This window comes from Aquila chrysaetos, chromosome 20 (assembly GCF_900496995.4).
Source record: "Aquila chrysaetos chrysaetos chromosome 20, bAquChr1.4, whole genome shotgun sequence".
Classification (NCBI taxonomy): Eukaryota; Metazoa; Chordata; class Aves; order Accipitriformes; family Accipitridae; genus Aquila; species Aquila chrysaetos.
The window spans coordinates 24,596,132-24,622,769 of record NC_044023.1 but is presented as its reverse complement, the minus strand read 5'-3'; the positions used below and the strand labels follow the sequence as shown (position 1 = coordinate 24,622,769).

Sequence of the window (26,638 nt, the reverse complement as noted above, 5' to 3'; positions counted from 1 at the left end):
CATCATAAGGGAATAAAGAACATGAACCCAACTGCATACATTGCAAGTTATTTTTAAAACCAACGCTTGCCAGTACTCTATAAGAAGTGCTAGGAACTCAAGAGCCACACACTTAAAATTTCCTTGTGAAACAGGATGCAAACAACTTCCATTTGCTTTCCACAGATGTCCCACTTCAGACCACTACATTAAAACACAGCCAATAAACAGCATATTGTTATAGGACAAGCCTTTGTCACTCCATCCCAACCCAAGCCTAGAGAAAAAAAATAAATAAAAAAATTCAGGTGCTTTTACCAATGCTGCTGTAGCAGTAGCGTTCCTGCGCTCCCCTCCTACGCACTGGCTCTTCCAGCCACGAAGAGCATTTGCCTTTTAAAGCAACGCGCCCTCTCACGCTGAAATCCTACGTCTGCTTCTGAAGCAGACCTTCGGACCAGCTACCCGTGCTGGGTACCCAGGGCCGCGGAGCGAGGCTGGGCCTCCTGCCCCACGGACTCACTGCGGCCGCCCCCCGGGCGGCCGGCCATGCTTGTGCGGGGAACCCTGCGCCCAGCTCGGTCCCCCGCACCCCTCAGGCCGCCGGCCCGGCTCCCAGGGCTGCAGCACCGCCGCTTCGCAGCCGCCCCCCGCTCGGGACGAGGGGTCCGAAGCCAACCCAGCCTCGCCGCACCTCAGGGGCAAGCGCGGAGGCTGCCCCTCAGGGACAGCCCCGCCCCCGAAGGCGGGACCTCGGGGCCAGCCCTGGCGCCGATTGGGCGGCCTCCCGCCGCCGCTGGCGACGATTGGCTGTGGTGGGCAGCCCGGGAAGGGCGGGAAGGACGCTCCGCCCCGCTGCTCGCTCCTCTCAGCCCCGCCGCCGGCCGCCGCCGAGCCCGTTTGCGCCGCGCTCAGACCGCTCGGGGGAAAGGGGTCGGTGGCAACGGGACGGGCAGAAATACGCTGTGGGGTGGGCTGCGGGACCCGGGGCGCCCGCGGGCTCTGGGCTCGGCCCTCAGGAGCCCGGCCCGCCGCCGTGAGGGCGCGGCCTCCAGCCTCTGCCGCGGGGCGGGAAGCGCAGAGAAGGCGCTCGAGGAGCGGCCTGCGGTCTCCTGTGGGCTTTTGTACCAAGCCTCTTCTCGGCAGGACAGGCTTTATTAATTAGAGGACTTAACGAGGGGAAGAAAGATATTTGTATCCCTTGGGAGTGCTGCAAAAGCCGCGTGGATTGTACCGTGTGGATTACTGCAGCTGAAAGACATCAGTTTGGGCAAGGGCGTCATGCAGAACAGCACACAAAATACGACATACACATTTGATTGTATGCAGGCTGGTGCATGGGGATGCGCATGTCATCGTGAGAATTGTTATTATTGATTTAGCTATGCAGTCATGCCATTTTCTCTTCTACTTGCTTTTCATCTTTCCCAGCCTGTCAAACACACCCTCCCACAAATGCAAACGCTGATTTTTCTGTGGGGCTCAACAGCTCCTTTCTCCCTCTCCAATGAGCCTCTCACACAGCTCAGGATTAGGGTTACTCACCACTGGGCGAATACATGAGAAGTATGCTACAAGTACCTTAAGGTTTTCTAAAGAGCCAATGGCTTTGCATAAATAATACTGTAGTTTTCTCTGAATGATAATATTCTCCTGTAGGACTTCAATCTTGAAGTATGAACTTTTCAATTGCAGTTCAAATTGTAAACACAAAAAGATTCTACTTTAATAATGTGTATAGATCAATGTTGTGTGTGGTTGGGTTGTCCTTGTACACTCACTTTACTGGAATGCTTGAAGGTGTAGTCCAGTCATTCAATTTAGGGAAATTTACCATTTACTTTAACAAATGGCAGCAACTGTATAAGAAATAGCAAAGGAAATATGATTCATCAAATGTTAGGAAATGCATCTATTTCACTGTTGCCCGAAAAAACCAAAAAACCCTAGCACATGTTGGAAGCTGTGTATTTTATAGCATGGACATTTCATTTTTAGATGCAAAAATGTTCTAGTACAAAGGATACAGAAGATGCAGTCAATGGTTACAGAAAAATCGCTAGTTTGTTACATAGCAATTAGTAACCTTGAAAACTGTGTAACGCAGCTTTCTTCACACTCTACATATGTAAATGCCTTCTCAGTTTTGCTAGTAGACATGATACTTCCATGTTTGTATTTATTCACATTATTAAAATTAAGCATACAAGAAAAAATAGAATAATGTATCATTGAATTGGTAATTCTGACCATTAATCAACAACATAGGATGATGTTCAGCCTCTAGGTTTTAACTGCACCTTTGGGAGGTGCTAATCTCCAAATTAGTTTTATTTGCACAGTTCTATAGTTCTATAACAACTATTTTATTTTTTTTAAATTATATTCTGTGCCCTTATTCTAGTGTTCACAGATAAAAAAAAAGCAGAGTTGTCCATTTTTGACAAAGAGCTACAATGTCTTAAGGATAAAGGATACTATAGATTCTGCATCTAAACAACAATAAATGCCAGTTGTATCTCAGTAATCCTTGTAATTATTAATTTTAGAGTGACATTTTTCTTTAGAGACACCTCAAAGGAAAAAATTAGCTATTTAACAGTGAATGAAGATAGAATAAACATGTTTGTACTAATAATTACTAATGATTAAGTGTGTGTAAGGAGACCTTGAGCTGCTTCCCTATGAACACAAATTTACCTAAATAGGGTGGATTGAGACACATTTTTCTGTGCTGTAAATCATGAAAAAGCAGGCTATAAAAAAAGGGGTTTTTTCAGTTTTTTTATTCACAGAGGTATTAGTAAATGGTAATGTATAAATTTGCCAAGTTGAGATTAAAACATACATTATACTGAATAGCCAACATATGTAACAGAGTACCATTATTGTAAGACTACGCAACGTCTTGTATATGTTACATTACATACGTAACTCTACAAGACCATGTATATCACCTGAGAATATTTTAAAACTAACATGGAACAAGGCAAAGTGTAACAATTTCATTTTGTGACTAGAAGAGAACAAAACCTTTAAAGCATTTCTGTGAAACAGAACTGTGTCTAAATTATGTTTCTCAGTTTAAAAAACTTAGGTTTTCCATTCAGCTCTGGGGCGTGTCTATGTGCATTTCTTCGTGGAGAAGACCCGAGGTATTTACCATGGATCTCCCAAAATATACCCATGAAAAACAATTAATATTAAATTTTCAGTGCCATAAAGTATCTCAATTAAATCTCATGTAGAATTAAGCAGTTATTGACCAATCTGAGTATACTCAATATTTCTTATGTCAGTACCAATGTTTTCTTGGTTTGATTCTGGTAAAATAAAAAACTGACACTGGCAAATATATAGACAGTATCCAAGACACTTATAATTAAGGAATTTTACCAGTTTTTAGTGTGGAAATCAATTTGATAAATGTGTAGATGATTCTAATACTCAGGTTTTTAGCTAAAATACTTTCACCTGCTCATAATAGTACCTAAAATGAACTAGGTACTGTACAAATATAGAAGATATGAGGCCTTACTTGGAGACCTTCGTGTAAAGCTAGGAAAACTATACCATTACACAATTCCAGTGAAAAGATTTGCATATAAATTCATATTTTTTAAAAATATTCCCTGAACTCCATTGTGAATTTTAGCCATTTCTGTACATCAGGCCCTATTACGTATGCTAAGAAGGCAGCAGTCACCTGTCTGTAAGCTGAGCTACATGTTCTGATAGTTATTTTTGTTTATAATAAACCTGTATTTCCTTAGACTGCACAAGAATGGAATATACTGACAATATTACAAACAATAAATAGTCATAGCAATGAAAGTGACACTTTCTTAAGGGGGTTTTCACTTGATAATATGTATGACAGCATACAAGTTTCTATTTTTCTTCTTTTAAGCGTGATCACCAAGGCTGACCCCAAGGCTGCTAACGCTGGGTAAGCCAAGAGACACACAAAATTATTCCTCTCTGAGAATATGTGGTGAGCGTGACACCATGAACAGGTCCACTTGCTAGCTCATCTTTCACCGATTCTTTAACCCATTGCCAAAATAAATATAACCAATCAAATTTCAAGTGACCTATAACAAAATTAAAGATATTTTAAATTAAAAGCTTGTCCCTAATCCAAAATATACAACAATGACCATGTGAAACACAATGAGAAACGTTAACAACATGTAAAGGACACTTAGAAAAAAATAACTTCCAAAAATACTCTTACGAAGTATTAAACATTTAGAGCTCCTGACAGTGAAACTTAAAGGTTAGACTTCAAATGTGTCCTATGTATATACGTAGTAGAGCAGCTCATAGAGTAGACTAACATGGCTTAAATTACTTACTTACAACTATGTTCAGTGCAATTCAAATTGAAATTGAGTCACATAGAATACATCTGAGAACTTGCATAAAAATTCCCCTCTCTGGTAATGCAGTGGTTTTGAGTTATGTGGACTAAGATTATACGGACTAGGATAGATTCATTTGAAAACTGAAACCTACTCCCATCTCTCTGAAGGCTTCCCTCTGCCTGTACACAGTGGGAGAACAGTAAAGGGTATTGCTAACTGGTTGCTGATCAGTGCTTGCCCTGTAACTTCTAGGACTGTGGTTTTTTAATAAGACATAAATTATATGTAGATGCTTTCTGAAATACACTGCAAAAGGATCCTAAATTATTTTGGCAATTGTTTGTGTTTGCCATATCTTTTTACATTGCAGATGAAAAGGAAGAAGGCATTTCTGTTTACAGAGTGGCATTGTGCTTTAATTTGCTTTAGAACAGATATTTTCTGCTTCTTCTAAGTGTGATCGCTTTTGTTTTCTTCAGTCAGGGCTAATGTTTCTGATCCAAATCTGCTACTTAACCTTATGTAAAAGGTACACTTTTACCACCCTTCTAATGAAGAGACAGTCCTTACTTCTTCTTCTGAGCTGGCCACTGCTAATAAATCCATCCAATTTATGATTCAAAAAGTTCAGAACTGTTTAATTTGTCTTCTTCATACAGCAAAATATTTTCCATGAGCTTCTTTTTTTGATCATTTATCTTTATTTTCCAAGATGTCTCTCTGGCTGATGCTGAAAAATAAAAAAGCCCAAATATTGAGAAAAAAATCTATCTATTGTCTAAGGAATGGACGATAATTTTAAATTAAAAAAAAAAAACCCAACCAAAAAAACCAACAAAAACCCAAAACTGGCTTAAGAAAAAAATCTGATAGAAAACCAGAAAACATTTTGTAGATTTATTGGTAAAATCATAACCAAGGAGAAAAGATTTACTGAAATGTGTTTAGAAGTAGGAAGAAGAACCTAAGCAATTCTGGAGAAGAGTAATTTGTCCCTACTATTATAATACTAGAGCACTTTTACAAAGACTTTGGTTATCGTAACAGAAGCATGGGCAGATTTGCCAAAACAGCTTGAAGATCATGTGTGTTTGAATGTTCTGCATGCACCCTTCAGATTTATCTACATTTACCTTGTGAAGAACATGAAGAGTCAAGGTCTGCATTTTTTTGTTGAAAGGTGCTCTGTGCAGTAGACTCTGTTTCCAAGACATCATCACTTTTGGTGCATGCCGCATTTCTTTCCTGGAGTCCAATTGCAGGTTTTTCCTGCTTGATCCTGTCGTCAGAGGCTGCCATATTTTCTGAATTGTTACAGCTGTTGCTAGATAGCTCATCTGTAGATCCTTCTGAAGGATTCCATATAAAACTACTTGATTCATCTGATTCACAAGGGACCCTTGACATTTGTCCGCAGTAAATGTCAGGTGACACAACTCCTATTAAAGGTGTGCATGGATTGGCACTTGTCAGGATTACTGGCTGCATGCTGTCCTCTTTATTCTCCCCTGCAGAAGGCACATCCATGCTGAGACTAGTTGTCTCATCATCAGTTTCTTCTGGAGTGTTCATGGACAACCCAGAAGTGCTGCCTCCACAGATGTAATGCTCTCTTAATTTATTTTCAGCCATTTCCATAATTTCAAGCACCTGTTTTTAACAACAAAATCTGTGAATGCAGAATAATTCCTTTACCCCTGCTTACACATATTCTCCTATGTCAACACTCTCAAAAATAAGCAAGGCATGAATGTTGTAGCTTCAGACCTTGCTGTCAGGAAGACTTGGTCATGTATTTAAAATATTACCTCTGCTATGTTAGAATTCTTCTTTCTCAGGCAAAGGCAGATGGCTGAGGCGAAATCAATAGCAACCTCTTCCAGCAAGTGTCCTGCTTTCCTGTCTAGGTATTTACAGCATATTTCCTTGGCAGCTAGCTTTTCAAAGTTTTTTACTTTGGAGTATGAACTTTCTTTCGCTATTTGAATTTCATCAGCAATCATATCTTTCTATTCAAAGAAAAGAGATTCATTAGTGAAGGCAAAAATAACACAAACATTTATTTCTATCTGAATCACTGAGAATATGAATCTTGCTATATATTATTTGTTATTGCTCCTTAATGGCTGGTTTACAGACCTAAAAGCTTTAAGAATCTCCATTCATGCAACTGACAGAAATGTTTGTTTTCACAGGAGAGAAAAGGCCAAAGGTTTTCTCTGCATGTGTCTAATGTCAAATTCACTAAAGCAGACCCAGCTCTTCTAGGCTTATGACCATTTACAGGAATGAAGAATAATCAACACTGTATAAAGCAGCATTCTTGCACAGGACTTTTCAAACATTTTGTAAAGAAATCAGAAACCTAGGATCCTTTATTTTCTGAACCCATTTGAACATTGCTGAATTGCTTGGAAAGAGTAAGAAAGAATACTATCGTTTTCCCCTCAAAGGCTTCAACAAGATGGCAAATCAGAAGTGTATCCCATAGAAGGAATATAGGTGGAGTTTGTTTTCATGAAGATGGTTGTTAATGGCATTCAGTGAGCCTGGCCAGTTCTGGTTGCTTGTGAAAGTAGTTTGTGTAGTTCTAATCACAGCTTGGGCAAATTGGCCGCAATATGAATTCCAGACACTACTGCAATACGCCAATGCCTGATAAACACGATGATGAGCAACTGCAGTTGCCACCTACCCAGCTTTCCCCATTCAGTTTGGCTCATAAGACCTCCTTCTGGCACATAAAAAGCATGCAGCAGCATTTCAGCACAAAGCCTTGTCTCTTAAATAAGCATGTATTTAAACACCAGTTATTCTGGAATATCTCCTAACATCATCAGGCCAGCACTCATGAGTGTTGTATGTGAAATGGGAATATATATTCTGCTTCTGTCTAAAGGCAGGTAGACTATTGATGTTAACGGAACCAGGATATAGCTTCTAAACATCCCTTCTTCAGGATGTGTACAGCAGACTGCAAATAACAAACTGTATTATATAAAATGAAAATTCATTTTCTGACAGCAACCCCATTCACTTATGTTGGTATTCATTATTCCTGCTTTTTCTTACCAGATAAATAGGGTGCCTTCCTTCATCCAGTGCCTTAATCCCTGTCAGTATCTCTGCTAAGACCTAGAAAATACATTTGAAAGGTAAAACAATTTGTTCAGAATTAATTCTATTTTTAAAAACAAGTTTTGTAACTAAAGAAAAATTGAACTGCCAGGGCATTTTGAAATTCTATTTTTATTTCAGATGGCTTAACAATGCCAGATCTGGGCAATCTTTATGACACTTTAAATCTACCTCCAGAGCCAAGTCCAAATTTTATAGTTAGTTACAATAGATACTGTTGAAACAAAGGATGAGAAGAAAGTAATTCTAAATCTAGATAAGAAATCACACTGAACAGAGTAACTTTCTATTTAAATGGAAACACCTGGAGACAGCTGACATCATAAATTATCAATTATTTTAGCTGAAATTCCAAATTAACAGGTGATGTTTGTAGCAGTTCATGTGGCAAATCTGCAAGAATTCTGAGAACCTAACTGCAGTCTTTCTGCTACAATCAGCAGTAACAATTTTTTTACAACAAGAAACAATTTTGTTTCTGTTGTTCAAAAGATTCTCACCTCACTTTGCCACAAACTGAAGTATATTTGGAGTGTGAACATAATTAAAAACAGGATTTCAACACATTATATAGTCAGCAACTATGATATGAAATTGCCAGCAAAACAACTGTATGAGGCCCAAGCTCTTATATCCAATTTCCTGTCTAGAAGCACCAAAGAATGCAACAGAACATGGAAAAAAGGCAACGTACCACACCGCAGCCGAATACGTCAACTTTTTCTGTGAACTGCCCATGTCTGATAAAATCTTCTGGCAAATAAGTAAGAGAAGCTTGGAGGACTTTGGTTTTCATCATAGCATATTCTGATTTTTTATCAACAGAAGACAATCGCAGACCTGAATGTCCAAGCTTTGGTGTAAAGTTTTCATCCAACAAGACATTTGAGCTGTGATAAAGGAAGACAAATAATAATACCGGTCAAATAATTACTTTAACTTGAGGTAAAGAATTACAGTTTTATACTTTTAAAATTAAGTGCTGAAAGTTTGCAGCATTTGGTCTGCTGTGTATGAATGAGAGGATAAAGAATGGTAGAAAGGGAAAGGGGGAAAAACAAGCACTCCAGAAATTACTTCAAAAGAGTATACTTCCATCATTTGGAAAAGAGAGACAGATTCAACATAAAACAGTAAATGCCTTACAGAACAAGAAACAGCCAAAAGATACTGCAAACGGATTTCAAAACTGCATAAGCTTTCAGCCATTATTGTTAAAGAAATCCTGGAATGAACAGGTGACCAAGGAAGTGCTAATATGCCAAACCCCTCACCTTTTGATATTCCCATGAAGAATTCCAAAATTATGTAAATACTCTACAGCTCGGATGAGTCCTATAGAAATGCTAATGCGCATGTCCCAGGCCAGTGGAGCAGAATCATCCTGCAAGGAAGTGAGGAAAAAAAATGGTATTTTATAAAATAAAAAACTGTAAGACAGTAATAGTTTTGAAAACCAAAGACTTAGTTTTAGTCCCAGTCAAAAATCCTGCTGACCTAAATCAAAAGTTTGGTCCAAGGCAGAAACTGATGATTTCTAGGCCAAGGAAGGAACCCATTCTTATATATTGTGCTGCACGTTTTGCCTGCCATCGGACACAGTGAGATAAGGCTACCGCAAGGATCATGCTTGTACAAATCACCAAGTACTGGCCATTATTGAGGCATAGCGCTGGTTTTGATGGATGGCTTCTTTTCTGATGTTTCTCTGCCCTATGATCTCCTCTGCAAACACTCTTTCAGTAGTTGTGAACACTTCAAACTATTCCCTCTTAAGCCCTCGTAAAACTTCATAGCTCATTATGCCAATGAATATGATGACGGATTCTACAGAAACATATTCCCAAATCCAGTGAAATATTACAATATGAATAGACACATTTTGCAGATTCTTTATTACTTTAAAAATCTAAAGGCTGCACAGCAGAAACTTCCTGTTGACCTGATCTGCTTTGCAGTAGAAAAACTGCAAAAGAGCTGCAGCCTTTGTACTACTTGCAGTAGAGATATTTGGGCACTTTTTTTTTTTTTTTTTGGCTGTTCCTCAGAATTCAAAGAGATGCATACAATAACAGGACAGGACAGGACTTGTAACCACAGGTAGCTAACAGACCCAGATTATTTGCTTACTTGACACTGAAGTTTGTTTTGTAGTGATCCATTAGGCAGGTATGGATATATCAGACAGTGCAATCCGGTTTCTACTGAGAAACCCAGCAGCTGCAAAATGTTGACATGACAACACCTGCAGGCACAGATCAACAATAATTTGCAAATGAAGTCAGAGCAGCACAGAAAAATACATCCCTGAGCTGGAATAAATTCCTAAATTCAAGGCAACTGGGAATTGTGTCCTGCAGCTGGAAGCACAGAATGGCCCTGAGCAGACCTGCAGAAGGCTAACTAACCCAGCAGCAAAGAGAGAGATCATTATAGCACAGCCCGGTTCTGAGCAGGTAGGAGGGGTACAAAGCTCCACAAGGCACGGCTCCCTCACCACCTCCAGGACTGGCAGAGCTCAGCAGGGACCTGCAGCAGCACTGGGAGGCATGCTGTTTCCCCAAGTCTCCTGCAAAGGCAGTGCATAACCCTGCTGTCCCCAGAACAGCACAGTGCCTGGGAGACAGACACATCAGTCTTAAAGGAAACACACGGGCAACAGGCCACATGCAGGACATGCACAGGCTGCATTTGAAAGCCAACCACTTACCGAAAGCAAATCTGTACTTCTGTATGAAAGAATCTTTGGGTGGAATTTGGGCTTGTGCATTCCATCTAAAAAATTAAAACATGCAATAGAATGTCAATAGTAATTATTAAGATGTTGCATTTACACAGATCTTTTAGCCTCTAGATGACAAGCTACTTTAGAAAATAGGCAAGTATCACTGGTGGCAACTTTGTGTCAAAGGCAACAATTATTTGAAAATTAGAACAGAACAGTGTAAAGACACCTCTGATCCAATCATCAATGCAGGTAGCTACATTGCAGGCTACTCCCATGGACAGAGTTAATAAAACCACACACATGAGTAAAGTATCTCTCATACGTGTTTGTTGAATCTAGGTTTACTTACTTTACATAATTTCCTTTTTACCTCTCCTCTTGTGTAGCTTTTCTGGTCCCTTGCCCACACAATATTAAGCAACAGCTGCTAATGTTCAAGAGAGACTAATAACATACCCCTTCAAAGAAAAAGAAAAGGTGGAGTACTTGCCTCTTTCAGTCTTTTAATGACATACACTATGTTGTTCCTCTGACCTTTGTAGACATCCGCAAAAGTACCTTCACAAATTCTGCTGTTGTCACTGAAGCCATTTGTAGCATTAGTAACTTCCCTCTGGGTCCACAAAAGGCTCCCACTGGGGAGATCAGTCATTGTCTCCTGCTGAGGCATAGAAGAGCTGCAAGGCTACACATTTGTAGAAGAAACAAGTTTATCTCATGAAAATTCATATGCTTTTTCCTTCTTTCAGGTGTCATATTTTCTTTTCCATGATTTGAGCAATCACTGTGATTGCTGAAACAAACTGTGAAAGGTACTGTGCAATCACTTATTAGGGTTTCCTTTTGTAATACCTGTCTTGATGTGTTTTGCCCGTGTAAAATTTTTGCATAGTAGAAGAGACTTGAAAACAGCTACCAATTTGCATTTCCACCTTTCTCAGAAAACAGACTTAGTTTTGTTTAAAAGTCCATATATTTATTTGAAGTGATGTCAGTTTAAGTTACAAAAAATATTAATCTTTATGGCCTGGGCATATATTAAGAAACAGTTGGATCAGAAAGTAGGGTCCCTCATAATGTATTTATGTTCCGGTAGGAACTTCGCATCTACTTCTGAAGCATCTGGTGTCAGTTGCACAAGAATTTGTTGCTTCCAGTGTGGCAAGTTCTATTGCCAATTGTTATTACAGTTCCACTGTAGCCTAATCATGCAGCTTTCACAACCTGAATGTGCTCCAGACTTGAGAAAACAAAACATTAACTCCCTCTCAAGAAACACTGAAACTGCTGCATTCTTTGTAGCAATCTTCTCATCTGGCTGGTACTCTTGAACCACGTTATTTTGGAAGAGTTTAAAGTCTTAAAACAAAATCCTCTTTAAAAAAACTCAAACAAAATAAACCAAGGAAAACAGGCCAATGCAGAACCATGACGGCACCGGAGTGTGCACGTGGATCTGGGAAACACTCTGAGAACCCACAGGACAGATCTAGCTAGACTAGAGAGCTATAGGGAGGAAGGAACAGGAGACTGTGTGCTGAAATCATTAAGAACATGAGAAAAACTTTTCACCATGAGATGGTTAAGCACTGGAACAGGGGCTCAGAGAGGGGATGGAACCTTCATCCTTGCAGATTTTCAACTGTCAGTTACACAAGGCTCTGGGCAACATGACTTAAATTTGATACTAGCCCAGTTTTGAGGAGAAACCACCTTTTCATTATAAAATTAAACTAAAAGTAGTATGCCATTCTGACTAGTCAGTGGTATATTTTGCACTGTCCTATGATCATACCAGAAGTGTTAAGTCCGCTGTAAAATCTATACTGGAAATTCCTTCAAAATTAATTGCTATTTGTGGGCATGTTATCCATGCTGAGCTATGCAGTATGCAATATTGTTAATTTTTTCCCTCACTGGTCCTTCACTGTCAAAAAAAGTGATGTAAACTGTAAGTAATCTAATTGAAGCATTAGTATTATATTCAGTCTGTACAAATTGTAATCAAGCCCCGCTTTTTCACTAGATCTGTATTTTATACAAGTAGAGGGATAAACTTTAACTGAAAAACCACAGAATGTCATAAAGACAATTTTCATTGTTATAATCAATGAGTACTAAAGGGATTTACCTTCACACTTGATGAGACAGGAGGATTTGACTGTAAGGATTTCAAAAGGTGTCTTGGGGGAGGTGGTGGTGAAGGGAGTGAATACAAGGCTCCTTCAGAAACAGCACCTGAAATTGAAATAACAGCATTGAAAATATACCTTATTTTTGTAATACCACAGTCTGTGACTAATTATGAAGGTCTGGGGTATTTTGGTGAATTTCCTAACCAGGGATAATCTGTGACAAGCTGTCAAAATGTGAAATACTGTGTGAAGATAGGGAGCTACTTTCCTGGTTCCTCTTTGCAAGATGATTATGTAGATCTCTCTAGTCCTGGCTCAAGGACATAGAGCTTCCTATGTCTATACTGTTGGTCAGATGCTCTCCTCATTATGTCCTGTGGTTCTGGTCCGTCCCCTTCCCAGGCAGAGGGACCTGCTGACCCGTGCACAGCTCTCTTCTGGCCTAGATTTATTTTGCATGGAGAGAGGGACATGGGGCAGGAAATGTATGCACTGATCTAGTCTTAGTACAGAGCGAGGACGGGACCAGGGTGTTCACAGAGATCTGGGAAATGTCTTGACATCCCACAGGATAGATATAGCCAGCATCTCTCAAGGCCAAGAGAGCTATAGGAAGAAGGAACAGGAGGCCATGGGCTAAAGTTAGAAACAAACAGGTCAGGAGACAACAGTGCTAGGAAAAAGGCAAATATTCAAATGTGACCATTCTGAAGAGCAATATATTCATTATACTCTACTGAAAGCGAAAGGGAAGCAGTCTTGTCTATATGGTCATTTCAATGTTAGAGCAAATTCAAAATCTACTACTTTACTTACTACCTGCTGGTGATACTCCCAGATGTGAAGAGTCTGGTGATGGCAACAGACTTATCTCATTTTCTCTCTCTCTCTTTTTGTTTTCTGTGGGAGTTAAAGATACATTCTCCTGTTTAGGTGGCTCTACCAGCTCTTCTTTTTCAGAGTTGGTAATATTAGAGGCTGATGTCCCTTCAAAAGAGAACAAAGGAAAGACAAAGATTACCAGGGAAAATAGATACTGACTCTCATCAGTTATCAGGAAATAATCCTAGTCAGAAAAACAGACTGTAAATTAACATGAACATTAAAATGAAGATTCAAGCAATTTATTGTTAAATTGCTGGAATACTATTGGTATCTAAATTCAGACCATATTCATGGCATTAACTACTACTGAAAATTAATAAGAAGTGATAGCTTCACATAAATACCAGTGATGACTATGCAAAAGATACATAGTCTCTTACAATAAGAAATTAACAATAATAGTGTATTTATTTTGTCATTTTCTATACAGCATCCTTCAGCCAATGATCTCAAATCACAAATATCTGCCAGCCTAAAGAAGGCATCTAGTTCTTTGTTAATTGTCATGGGATTGGGAGGAAGTTTGACAGAGTTGTATTGGTTTTAATCAGTTAAATATTTTAGGACTATTTTCAATTGTGTGGTTTTAGTGTCATGACCATGCTCATTCCCAGAAAACACCTTCCTATATAGAACTATTTGCAATAATCATACTTTTACTTATGAACAGAAAGAAACAAACTGGAGACAATCTAGGGAAAACATAAAAATGGTCAAAGGTCAAGACTTACTGATATATAAGGAAAAATTAAAGGCCGAATTATTGATTCATTACAGCTGTCAAAGATTCTATGTTGTATACAGCTTGCCAAATCTCAGAATCAGGCCTGAAAAAGCAACTCGAATTCTGGTTAAAAGAAATACAAAGACGCTTCCAGCGTACACGGACTTGAAAAATATGTACATCTTAGAGGGAATTATTATAATTAGATTAGGCTACAGTTAGGGTGGGAAAAAAATAAAGTAAAAAAATTCAAGATACCGTGATATACAAGGCTGTCAAAATCTCCTGAAGAAGCAGCTGAATTCTTATCCATGAATACATTTAAAACTGTGGTTGAAAAGGAGCTTGGAAATGCCCAGTGTGCACTAGGGGTGATATAAGGACTTTCTACTGCCTAATAACAACATTTTCCTGGTTGTAGTTCTAAACTTTTGTCTCTACCTGGCACCTTTTATCAGCAATAGTTTTAGCATTTTCTTCAAAATCAAAATTGCCATTTTATTTTTATATAAAAGAAAATAAGCACGAGTATTAATACAAGGGGGTTTTTGTCATGCTGTTTTATCAGCTTTGTATCTTAACCATGGTGTGTGATCTTGGGATCAAAAGCTGCAGGCCTCTGTTTGCATTTGAAATCAGATAATAGCTTTGTGGGTTTTTTTTGTACAAAGCATTGGGAGTATCTGAAACAAGCAGGAAGCACTATGTTTCATTTATAATCTATGCTCCTTACGATAAACCAAGATTCAGTAGAACTGTGTAAGAGACAACAAGCTATGACAGTTTCAGCATACTAAAGGTTGAAGAGTAGGAGTATATGAAAGCAATAACAGTAGAAGTGGGCATGTTCACGTCAGGCAAGTTTTTTCCTTTGACCTCTACTTGGAGTTTGTACCCATAGGTTTGTCACCTATGAATGCAGGTTTGAATGAAACTAGGTTTTCAAACTAAAACTCAGAAAAATCAGGTATGTTTCTTTATTACTGTGTCAGAATGCTATGAAATCCCAAATTTTACAGGTTTTTGAAATCATCTATGAAACAGTCTGCAGGCCTTTAGTCAAAACTGACAGTCCCTGTATTCTGCAGTTGCTGGCTTTTCCCTCCTGTACTTTAACCTAGAAGTCTCTAAAATTAGAATCACTTCCCTCTTTCAACATATTTTTCAGGGTTTTTAATGAATTTTGCAACTTCCTGCACATCAAACATGTCACTGCTGAAACTAAAGAACTGACATTAAAACAAAAAAACCACCACCAACAAAAAAAATCATTATTATGGACATCTGGAAGTAGGACTAGAGTAGCGCAAGAAATTGTTGAAGGGAGGTAGAATTCTCCTGGAAGTAATCTGCCAGCAAAACATCTACCCATGTGTTGCATCTGATTGCTTTAAATCAGAATGAATAGCATTACGGTGATGTAAGGACCACTTAGTTTTCTAAAGTGCCCAATAGAACAAGCAGTGTATTCTCTGTATCTCCCCAAGAAGAATCACCCGAGTTAAGCATATTCAGATATAGATAAAAAAGCAGAAATAGAGGGTAAAGACTTCAAAGATTTGTCTAAACCTAGAAAGATCCTGCTAGAAATCACTTCTGCTTATGACTGAGCACACAGTGGAATGCCCGTATTGAGTTAATTCTAGAAAACATTAACTACTTCCTCATGGCAGGACAACAAAATAATCCAGACTTTCTGCCACTTAAATTAATATGAAGCTTTGTTATGGACTTCAATATAAAAGACTATTATAAGTTTTTAAAAAAGATAATTTCATTGTAGTTTTACAATTTATTGCATTTGAATTGATCTGGGACAAAAAATAATATTGATCATGCAAAAACGTAACTAAAAAATTATGACTCCACAGGATTTGTCTCTTCCTTCCTCTTTTAAACCCTCTTTATCTAGCCTTCATATTGCTTTACAGAATTCAGAGTCAAAACCAAAGTCACTTCTAACTCTTTATGAAGCCCTTCATGGAACAGTCCAGTATTGTAGTTCAGCCATTGTCACAGAGGAACTCAGAGAAACAAAGGTATGTTAGATATATTACATCAATTCAGTGTCTTAATGAGCTGAATTGAGTATGTCCATTTCTTGCCATGATCTCTTAATACTTACTTTCCCTATTTACTACCTAGCCCACAGAAATCATGATAAGACCCCTGTTTACTTGCACTGGCCAACTACAGTTTTTAGAAACCAAGCTTTTCCTTAGAAATCACAAAAGTGTACTCCTCCAGCCTGGAGGAAGTTGATTGGATTTTATTTTTAACAAGGGGAAAACCCTCAGTTTTTGCAGCTTGTGGCAAGTGAAGCCCAAAAAATCTCAGACATGTTTTTGAGAGAGCTCAAAAAAAACCAAACAAAAACAACAGGTAAATCACAGAAGCACAAGAGAAAGCAGGTAATCCCCTCTTGTCCCAGAGGCTGAAGTCAGGCGCATATTGCGCAAGCTACAGTTATATTTATATACCACTTAAAACCAGTTGGACAAACGGAGGGATAATGAATGTTTCTGTGCAGTGATGATGACTATTTTTGCTGTGCTGTATCTTTATTTTTAATGGTGATGTTGCTGGAAGCTGCTCTTGGCTTGAAAGCCTGATTCTTTGCATTTTGCATAATCAGAGACAAATCTTACTTGGTTCTTGTGTAAGCAATCTTGTTAGGGGCTTTAAAATGCCACCTCTCAGGATTTGATCCAGTGTGATATTCTGGCCTTTGCACAAAGGACCAGGCCTAATGATCAGAGATCCTCTGTGCAGCCTCTGGGTTTCCAGGGGGTTGTTTTATGGAATGTGCTATACGTCAGCTTGAATCCTACAATGTTGTGGTTTGCAAGCAATAGCTCTCTGAAATTAAATACATGAAGCTTCTCTTGGAGTGATACACCACTGCAATGTGCTGAACTAATCTCAGTTTGAAATCTACTCATGGTCTTGTTTTAAAGGCCTGTAATTACAAGAAGAGAAAACCCTCTACGTTGGGGTAAAAGCAGCAGCATCTCAGTTGTTACAACAAATAATTTTTCTGAGCTCTCTGAACTTAGCTTCTGCAAAAATGGCAAAATTAACCCACATGGGAAAGAAACGGCATTGTACCTAGCTGAACAAAACCAGCCTTTTCCATAACAGCTAAAAATTACATTGAAAATTGTTGCTGCTATTATGTAGTGGTAAAAACATTCAGTAATTTTTGCATTTCAGTTTTTATGTTTCTTGGAAGGAGAATGCAGGTGTTTGTTTTTTTTTTTATTAAATCACAATGTATAAAGCCAGATTACAGAAAGGTCAATGAACTCTGTAAACGAAAACAAGCCAGCCATAAACAAAGGTAAGCCCCAGAATGTGTTCTGACAGGGAAAGAAGGCAAGGACTGTAACTAATGAGAGTTTAAGGTGTGGTAGGTTATCCTGTGTTATGTAAGAGCACTCAGAAACTCTCTGTATGGACTAGGAATCAACTGTGTTAAATACTGAACAGAGCAAAAGTGTCACCACATCATGCAAGCCACCCTCTACTCCAGAGTATCCATAAAAATACCATTATCAGGGAGCCAGGCTTATTACATTGGTGATATCCAGATCAGATTTATTCAATGTATAGATTAAAAAATAAAAAATAAATCAAGATTTTGTTTTCCATCCTGTCCACTAGACTGGACCCTCAAAGTCACGGTCACTGTGACTAAGTTAACACTTGGATTACTGATACACAAATTAAAACAGATTCAAGTTCGCTTTCCTGGAGCTTGCTTTGCTTTGCTGAGGAATGAGGAGTAAGAATTGTTACAGTCCCCTAAGTGGAATGCTGTGACTGAATTCAGTCAGAAAGTGGATCTGCTGAAACAAAAGGCTGCATATGGGTGATGGTAAAATCAGTTATACTGAGCAATGCTCTTGTTAGGGTCTGTGGTTATTGCGTTTGGTGTACTAAGACAGAATTTGCTTGAAGGCTGCTTGTAATATTCCTTTTTTTTAAAAAAAGAAAATAGAATTTTACAATACCATTGTTAAACATTTTTTTCTGCCACACCAAAATGAAGGTTAGAAGTCATGCTAATGCCAGGACACTACAGAAAAACAGCAGTGCTACACAAAGAAATGCTGTGGCAAGAAACCCATGATGCATTATTGGACTTTCCAAAAGAAAGGCCTCTAGCTGCTGTGCAGCGAATGCCAGCTGCACCTCTGACTGCTGGTCGCCCTGCCCTGTGGAGGCTGGCTGCTGTTTTGCAATAGCCGCTCGTGATGTAACTATAACCCACCCCAGTCGACGACAGCTTCCCTGTCACAGGATATGAAGAGCAGATGGTGCTCCTCCAGATATTTTCCACCTGTGGAAGCATATGCCCTCAGAAGCTTTGACCGTTTCCCATCTAAACCTGGATAGTATTTCTCCAAGCATTTTTTGCCACATAACAAAAATCTGTGATTTTTCTTTCTAGTAATTCTGTATGGAGAACTGGCAAAATTCATACAAACATCTGATTTCCAGAGAGTAGATTTTTGGTGGGAATATGTGTGAAAAGGGGAATGTGGTCCACTCAACTTTTTGGAACAGCTCAATACAGAAAGACAGTATGTTGTCCAGGGTTCAACAGATTTGGTGGTAAAACTGGATTAAGGTACAATTTGGCTTACAAAAATGGACAGCTGCAATTTAAACGTAATTTTCAATGGAGAAAAATGGAAAGGAAAATTATATTTAAAAGTGTTGTGATTTCTATAAGGCAATGGTTTACCTTAACTAGGCACACTGAGTTCAAATACTAATCATCCTACCTCAAAAAAAGATAAATCTGAAATAGAGCAAACTGGAGATAGGCAAGAAGAACTACATACAAAGAGTTAGAAAAGACTACAGGTGTTTAATTTATGGAGGGATCGAGGAGAACATATGATAGGAATAGAGAAAATATGAAGTGAGATAAAGAAATAGTAATATAGGTAGTCAATAAACCATTTCTCCTTTTCATAACCTTTTTCTTATGGCGCAGGAAAGCAGGCTGCATAGGCAGAACTGATTATATGTTTTTCTACTCTGAGTTTGTTGACAATTAGAGTATAATGACAAATTTTCACAGAGAAACAAGAATGTATGAAAAATTAAAACATTCATAATTCAGCTCTGTTTTGAAACTCTATCTGATGCATGAAAGTACCACCCCTGGTTCAGACCACAGCAAAACTCTCTTTGACACCTCTTTGAAGCATCTAAGATGGTCACTACAAAGGTGGGATGATGAACTAGAGGGACCAGTGAATCCTCCTCTATGTCACCTCTTCCTTTCCACCACAAATTTTATTTGAGAGCGCAGAAAATCAGAATCGGTGGAGGAAATTTTAGAATTTGAGTATGAGACTCCCAGCAAAAAGTTTCTTTTGCTAGCAAGACAGATTTACTGGGTTGGGTCTGGGTGCTCTAAGAAGCAGCACAGACTCCCTGCGGGAGGAAGGGGCAGCTACTCACAGTCCAGAATGACTTGAGCCGCTCGGTAGAGCTGCAGTCCTTGGAGCAGGTCCAGGAGCTGCTGCACCGTCGCCAGTCTCACTCCCCACCACCACATGAGCTCTCTTGTTATGCTGATACCTGTCTTCTCCATGCACTTGATTTTCCGTAGCTCTGTTTGATCAGTTATCACGTAGGAAGCTAGTGGGAGACAACAGATATTTCTGTTTAAAAATTAGAAAAAACAAGCAAGTGCAAGCAGGGAAAGCTAAGGTGCAAGACACACTTTGCTTTTTCATTTGCACACTTTTAAAAGGAAGACTCGCAATAAATTAGCTATGCGGACATGAAGAAAATTCCTAAAGTAAGATACACCTTTTATTCCTTCGACTATTCTGGAAAAAATGTCGTTCTATCAGAGACCCCAAAAGACAACCCAGTCACACTTTTCAGTGTATTTTTTTCCCCATAATCCTCCTTCACCTTAATACCTTGTACCAAAGTAAGTTCAGATTAAATTCCTGGTGTGATTCTCCCAAAATAGGTAACAGAAGTCAATGGTGAGACTGCACTCCCGTCTACGTTACTAAATACCAATATTATGGTAAGCCAAATAGTAACTGAATCATCTGAGTTTTATTTAGTCAGATAAACTTATCGGTGAAACGCAGCTATATTTTAAGAGCAGGAGGTAGCATGCTAAAGCTGACCCTATATAATTTGTCCCCATTCCTGAACACGCACAGCATGCTGGTTACCCCTCTGTACTCTTTTTGGCTGGCTTACCAGCATGTAATCCACCTCCCCTTATTTAGCGCCCACTAAATCCAATGCCCCTGGTCACAGCGTCAGTGCTAGTTACAGCACCATGGGCTGGACGGGGGCGAGGTAAAACAACAAAAGTGTCTAGGAATGCCCCTATATTTGGGATGGGGTTATGTCACAGCTTCCCCAGCCGTCAGCAAAAGGCTTTGCCGGCCCTGGGGAGCCCTCTCTCCGCCTGCTGCGGTCTGCAGGACGGGAGGTGGCAGCCCCAGCTCCTTAGGGCAGAGGGTCAGGGGAGAGAAGCCAGGAGGAACCGTGCTGAAACAGCGGTTTGTGACGCACGGTTACCTTGTCACTCCGTCTTGGGATTTTGTGTAAATTCAGCTGTGCTCATTTGTGGTCTCCGGGGGCTGGGGGAGATACCCACCGAGGGTGCCTGTCTGACTCAGCCCCTCTCAGCTGACCCGCACCTGACGTGCTGCTTGATTAGCCCGAAGGAGAGAGGCTTGGGGCTGGGGGGTGTGTGTGCGGAAACAAAGATTCCCGAGTTCGCACCTCAGCTGGCTTTAGAAGGACATTAGACATACAGCTTTATGCATCTGAAGACAGCAGAGACCGAGCCCACCCTAAGTCAGCAAGTTTAACTGGGGTAAGAGTTTACTCAGCAGAGTTGGTGAAGTCTGGAAAGAAATTAAATCATGTGAAATAAAGGAAGGTAGGCCAACTAAGAAAAGATCCAGGTTAGAACCGTTTGGACTGGGATACAGAAAAAAGGAAAAAAAACCTCAGGGACTACGTTTTCTATACTTATTAACAGGACACGGCCAGGACCGAGAAAAATAGGGGCAGTAAGTATGTGGGAATACACATGAAGTTAAGGAAGAAAGAAAAAAATAGGATATCGAAGCACACGTGAGGGATGTTGTAAAAACAGGCAGGTAGCAGAAGATCAAAGCGCAAAGAGAGAGGGGAGTGTGAAAGATAGCAGAGAGTGAGGGGAGGGAGCCTGGCTGCCCAGGAGAAGACAAGGGAACACAGAAGTCTGGAATTCCACCTATTAATCAGAGGTTTCGCTTGATCCCGAAAACAGACTGGTGCACGGGAATTCCCTGTCCACAGGGTGTGCTCTTCTGAGCGCTGGGGAACCACCGGGCCAGCGGCCCTGCGTGGGAACGGCCGCCTACCTCGGCCGGACCTCGCACCCTTCCACCACACGTCCCAAACGCGTCGCCGCCATCGCCACCCCATCGGCTCGCCGAGCGCCGTCCCACCCTCACCGAATCGCATCCAGTCGTAGTCACTCAGGCAGTCCATCTTCTGGCAGAAGTCCTCCAGCACCCAGGCAGGCATGCTGTGAATGTACAGGGCCGGGGGGGAGCCCCCCTTCAGGGCTAGGGGCGGCCGCTGCAGGGTCATGGCGTCGCAGTCCCTCTCCGGAGGGTCCTTTGTCCCCACCGCAGCCATCAGCAGCGGCCACGCATGGTGCTCGCCTAGGGCCGGGACCACGGCTGCAGGCAGCGACGCTCGCCAGCCTCTGCCTCCTCTGCGTGCTGCGGAGGGCTGATTTTCTCCCCGAAGCTTCCTCTTCTCAAAGGGGCTGGCCTTGACAGCCTGCTCCCACCCCGGCCCGGCTCGCTCTTTGCTGGGGAAAGAGCCGAGCGACGCAGACGAGCGTTTCTTGCCAGGGCCAGACCACACTCTTCCTGCTCCGGCTGACGTCAGGCTCCGGCCCCAAATGCAAATCAGATTTTCCTCTCCATGAACGCTTATTGCTCCAGCCTGGTTGCCAAATGACAAGTTTCACGTGGTGGAGGCGAAAGACGCTTTCCTGCGCGTTCCGCGCAGCTGGTATTGCCGACAGGCTGTGCAAGAGCCGCTTACGGACAAAGCCAGATGTGTGGAGGTCGGGAATGGTGCCCGGCAGGGCCGGCCCGCCGGCTCTGCCCGGACGTTGGCCACGTCTCCAGGGCAGTCAGCTAGTGGTTTGTTCGCCCGTAGGGGTGTAGATGTGTGTGTTTAAACAGAGATCCCCCTAAGAGCCACACCAAGCACGCTCCCCACCGTGGTGGGTGCTGTACAACCGGGGATCGAGAAGGCTTCAAAGATCTCACAAGATCTAAGAAAGTAACGCGTGCCAACAAAGAGGGCAGTAAAAAGCAGCGATGCTGCTGTCAGCCTGACTGTTGCCAGGATTTTACAATCATTGCAGCATATAGGATTTCACTTATTATATGTAGTACGGTAGCAGATGCAGGGAGTGAGAAGTAAAAAAAAAAAAAAAAAAAAAATCAACATTTGTCATACAGTCAAGTCTCACTAATCAAGGATTAGGTTTAAAATACATTCTTAAAGTCAATAATTTTTCTAAATTTTTCAGTTTTCCCAGTTTTTGTGTTTAACTCACTTCTGATAAAAATTTATAATTAATTAATTTGTCAGCGTACACGCAACAAATACTTCCGGCAAAATGACCTACTTGGAGAGCCTTACAGCTCTACCTCTGCCATCATGGGACAGTTTGCAATACATAATTGTAACCCATTCCTCTTTCTGTTCTTTTTGTTCATATTCAGCCCTAGGTCTTTTGTATTAATTGCAAACAGTACCTTAAGTTTTGAGACCTTTTAATTTACTATTTCTTTATAACCCACATATATTTTACAGTATAGTTAACTCGTTTTCAGTATCAAACTTTCAAACTTTGGCAGTTTTCTATACTTCTAGCCTCAGAAATCATGAACCTTTCAAGTACCATTAAAGTAACAATTAATTTCTCACCCCCACTGTAGCAAGGAAAGGCTGAAAAATGTGGTATTAATGTAGCTAAAAGGTCAAAAGACAGAAAAAAAACCTGAACAAAAATATCCAAAGTGTATTCTTATTTAAAATATTGCATTTCAAAGATTGCCTTGGGACCTAGCTGTTTTAGCAGTAGTGCTACTTCAACAATAATAGTTATATTTATGGGGTTTTACCCTCCCTTTTCCCTGGTTACTGTCCCTCTGACACATAACCTAAATTCTCTGTCATGGAAAGATGATCAGAGCATCTCTGAAAGTCACGTAAGATGAGATTGACACTTGTGTGGCAAAGAACTGGATGAAAGCAGGAAGAACAGACACTTCTTTCCCTTGGGTACTGGAAAAAAACCTGTGAAACCTTTTGGACTATCTGCCTCATGGGAAAATGAGGGGAATGAATGCATCTAACTGTGTGTATGGCTTCAGTTCTGCAATAAACATTATATGTAATAAAAGGTTTTACAAGGGAACTAAAATTTACTTTTTCAAATGCAGACTAGAATGATCCTATATATTCCTGTTGTTTAGCCTTTGCTTTCAAATAATGAGGTATTAGGCAGGACTCTGTACTACTGCATGCTCTCTCTGAGCCCTGAGCACACCAAACGAATGTCAGAATAATTGGTTATTTCTCTGGTATTTTTCACCTTCAGCTGCAACCGGCCACTTCCTGCAGCAGCGCATTCCCACCGGACCGCACTCGGCAGCTGCGTCGAGCGGCAACTTTCACTCTAGTCCCGACCTCCCACTCAACTTACTGCTGCTCCCGTGACTGTCAAATGAGACGGTGCTATGACTCCGACTGAAAACTACCCAAATTTTTAATGTAGTTGTCACAAGTAAATGACAACTTTCACTCATTACTAATCTAGCTGAGTAACTAGTAGGAGGCTCCATTTTCCAATGTTCCTGTCTTACGAGTCAGCTGGGGATTTCTCCAGTCTTTTTTTATTCTGACCCAAAGGAGCACTCCAGAACAGAAGAAATACACTTTCTTGCATATGTTAAGCATATCTCCAGAAGTTTACCTATGTATAACATCTGGGTTTGTTGTTTATTTTTTTGTAAACATATTTTATCAACAGGAGTTCTTTAATGACTAAAAAATTTCTAGTACAGCATTTATGCACCTGCTTTAACAATTCTAACTGAATAGACTTTTATGTCAATTACTTCCTTACACCTGTCAGTGCTTTGCACTTTGAGTAAATACTCAAGCCATGGGTTTGGCTGAAGAATGAAACCCAAATGATATCAGAAATATTATGAGCTATTGCATTCCAATGACAATATGTAATCAAATCGTTTTTATGCTAGAATCCCTCTAAGTAAAAAAAAAAAAAAAAGATACACAGCTGGGCTGATGTTATTACTAAACTAGTCCACGGTAGGGTCTCATAAGCATTTGATAATTGGACTCTTATGACAAGCCCAGGTAAAGGAAGATGTTATTTAACATGCTCACAATCACTGCTGTGTGGGTTAAAAAGACAAGACAGAAGCAGCAAGACCTGTAAGAGTACTGTCAGACTGCGGTAAGAGGAGTAAATGTAACATCAGATGTGACTCAGTGGACTGTAAAAACAAAACCTTGTCAGCTCTTTGTGAAAGATGTTTTTAAGTGCTTCTTATCTTAGAGAGGAAGTTGCTAAGTTTTTATACCTGACGTATGGGGGAAAAAAAGATATTTCTTGATTTGTCAACAGGAAAATCAACACTTAGATAGTATGTGAGAGCTAAAATTATCTAAGGAGTTACAGAATTCATGTCACAGGGAAATGTATCCACACTGCAAGAAAACATGTGGGAGGAATAGGGGCGGCAGCTGCGTGAACAGGGTTCTGCATCGCACTTTGTATTTGTGTTCAGTCCCTTCCTCTCCCAGACTTCTTGCATAACTTTGGACAACTCAATTTCATCTGCAAAATGGAAGCAGAATTTCCTTTGTTACCTTGTATAGGGAAAGTAAAGATTTCAAGCATGGATTGCCTCTTGCTATATATTAAGCAAGAGTCAATTATTATTTTACAAATAAAATACTTCCTACTCCTTCTTAGTGGCTGTGGAAAGAGTAGTCAGCTACTGTTGGCAGAATGAAATGATAGTATAAAGTTGTGAAGCTAGATCCAAATAATGTACTTTGGTACTAAAAATCATATGCTACTGTGCCTAACTTTGAGACATCTGCCTGGTGTGGAATCCGAAAGTCCCTATCTGGCCTCTGTTCTGCAAATGAGGCATTTGCCACCTCAGGAGGGGATCGAGAGGAGCTGGCCTGCTGTGCAAGGACAGCATCCGCGCTTAAATGAAATGCTAAAGAACTGAAGCAAGGTTTGTCAAATTCCTGTCCTAGGACTCACATGCCTCAAGGATTCAGGGAAATGCCACCTTCTACCTGGGATTCTGTGGATAAATGCACACAGTCTTCCAAAGAATTAAATGTTTCACTTTTAAAACACAAACTGATGAGGGAAAGGTGGTAGAGAGACTGTGTAGATATGTGACAGCAGATGACAGCACATAGTTGAAGGATGGTCTCTACCCTGACAATTGTTTCTGCATTTTTATGCAATGTAAATTGAACAGTCATTAAGAAACAATCCAACACTCCCTGCTTTGGGCGTACCCTCATCAGTCAGGCTGTCCAGGAACTGATGGATCTTTGGTTCATTTCTACACTGTAACAAACCACCCTCAAGTCAATCTTTGAAAGAGTGGACAGAAAACGTCCCTTAGAAAATGGGCTGAACCACAGCAAATTAACACAAAGCATTCTCAACTAATTGTTGCTTATCAGGAGCTGCTTTTGGCTAAGGATTTAAGTTGCCTTGGAATTCAGTAGATGTAACTAAAAGTTAAGCAAAGGCAGGATGCTCCGATGAGCGATGAGATCATGAGGTAGTTTTCATATGTTTGTTTTTGGCAAGTCACAGATACGTAAGTATGCTTTTCTGTCTGCTAACACGCAGGAATCCAAGGAATCTGATCCATTAGCGGTGATAAACATTGTAGAAGGAAAGTATCACCGACTGGCTGTACACTGGAAGAAGTCACAGACTAATGGAATCAATTTAAATTATCCTAAGAAGCAACACAAGAGATCACAGACCCCACATAAATCAGAAATATACAGAATGTTTGTGGTATGTACAGATCTGTTAAACCTAAGACCTAACACCTACTACGTTAAAAGAAAAACTAGAGAGTCGAGCAGGCCGGTTTTCTGCAACTGGCTGGCAGTACTGCCACGTTAATCCTAACGCACAGCATCACAAGGATGTCAGGAGAGAAACTCCTCCCAGGTACCGGTAGGACCCTGCCTGCAGGGGCACAGTGCGGCACCCTCTAACCCAAGGGCTCCCTAGGAGCTGGGCGACTTACTGATGTCTGCTCCCGAGGCCTGCACAGGCGCACTCTTCTCTGAAAGAGATCTGCAAAAGGGGGTAAAAGCAGAAATCGTCACGTAGTGACGATCACGCGCAGACACTGCCTAAAGTTGTGATAACAGTTTAGTGTTAGCCACAACACAGTCCTGCAGCAACAGGGGGCTGAACAGTTTGTAAACACAATTCAAAAGTACCTGTTACTGATCAACTAGAACTTCCAGGAGTACGGCAGGAATACAAGCATACAGTCACAAGCGCTGTGAAGTTATTTGA

The 26,638-nt window shown here is 40.5% G+C and overlaps 1 protein-coding gene across 6 annotated transcripts; it reads right to left on the bottom strand.

Annotated features, from left to right (window-relative positions):
* Positions 1-1,933: 1,933 nt before the first annotated feature.
* On the bottom strand, positions 1,934-26,468 carry IRAK2 (interleukin 1 receptor associated kinase 2). 6 transcript variants are annotated; one of them, XM_041118661.1, is made up of 14 exons: positions 26,361-26,468; positions 21,456-24,898; positions 19,435-19,614; positions 13,164-13,334; positions 12,344-12,450; positions 10,703-10,897; positions 10,195-10,259; positions 9,615-9,729; positions 8,759-8,868; positions 8,179-8,374; positions 7,419-7,481; positions 6,155-6,355; positions 5,480-5,996; positions 1,934-5,076 (listed from the first exon to the last, which is right to left on the bottom strand). In XM_041118661.1, the coding sequence occupies exons 2-14, from the start codon at positions 21,640-21,642 to the stop codon at positions 4,958-4,960; spliced, it is 2,226 nt and encodes a 741-aa protein (XP_040974595.1). In that variant the 5' UTR covers positions 21,643-24,898; positions 26,361-26,468; the 3' UTR covers positions 1,934-4,957. The 6 variants fall into 6 exon arrangements, with proteins under 6 accessions (XP_040974595.1, XP_029899756.1, XP_040974594.1 ...); XM_030043896.2 differs by having other exon boundaries at positions 21,456-22,401; positions 26,361-26,434; XM_041118660.1 differs by having other exon boundaries at positions 21,456-26,424.
* Positions 26,469-26,638: the final 170 nt, after the last annotated feature.

What these genes read in the sequence shown, in the direction of transcription:
- IRAK2 (XM_041118661.1), bottom strand. Translation starts at nt 21,642, where the DNA reads ATGGCTGCGGTGGGGACAAAGGACCCTCCGGAGAGGGACTGCGACGCC. An exon ending in CTGTCTCATCAAGTGTGAAG is followed by an intron (nt 10,898 to 12,343) that starts GTAAATCCCTTT and finishes ACAAATGTGTAG; the next exon opens with CCTTGCAGCTCTTCTATGCC. An exon ending in CTTCATGGGAATATCAAAAG is followed by an intron (nt 8,375 to 8,758) that starts GTGAGGGGTTTG and finishes CCTTTATCACAG; the next exon opens with CTCAAATGTCTTGTTGGATG.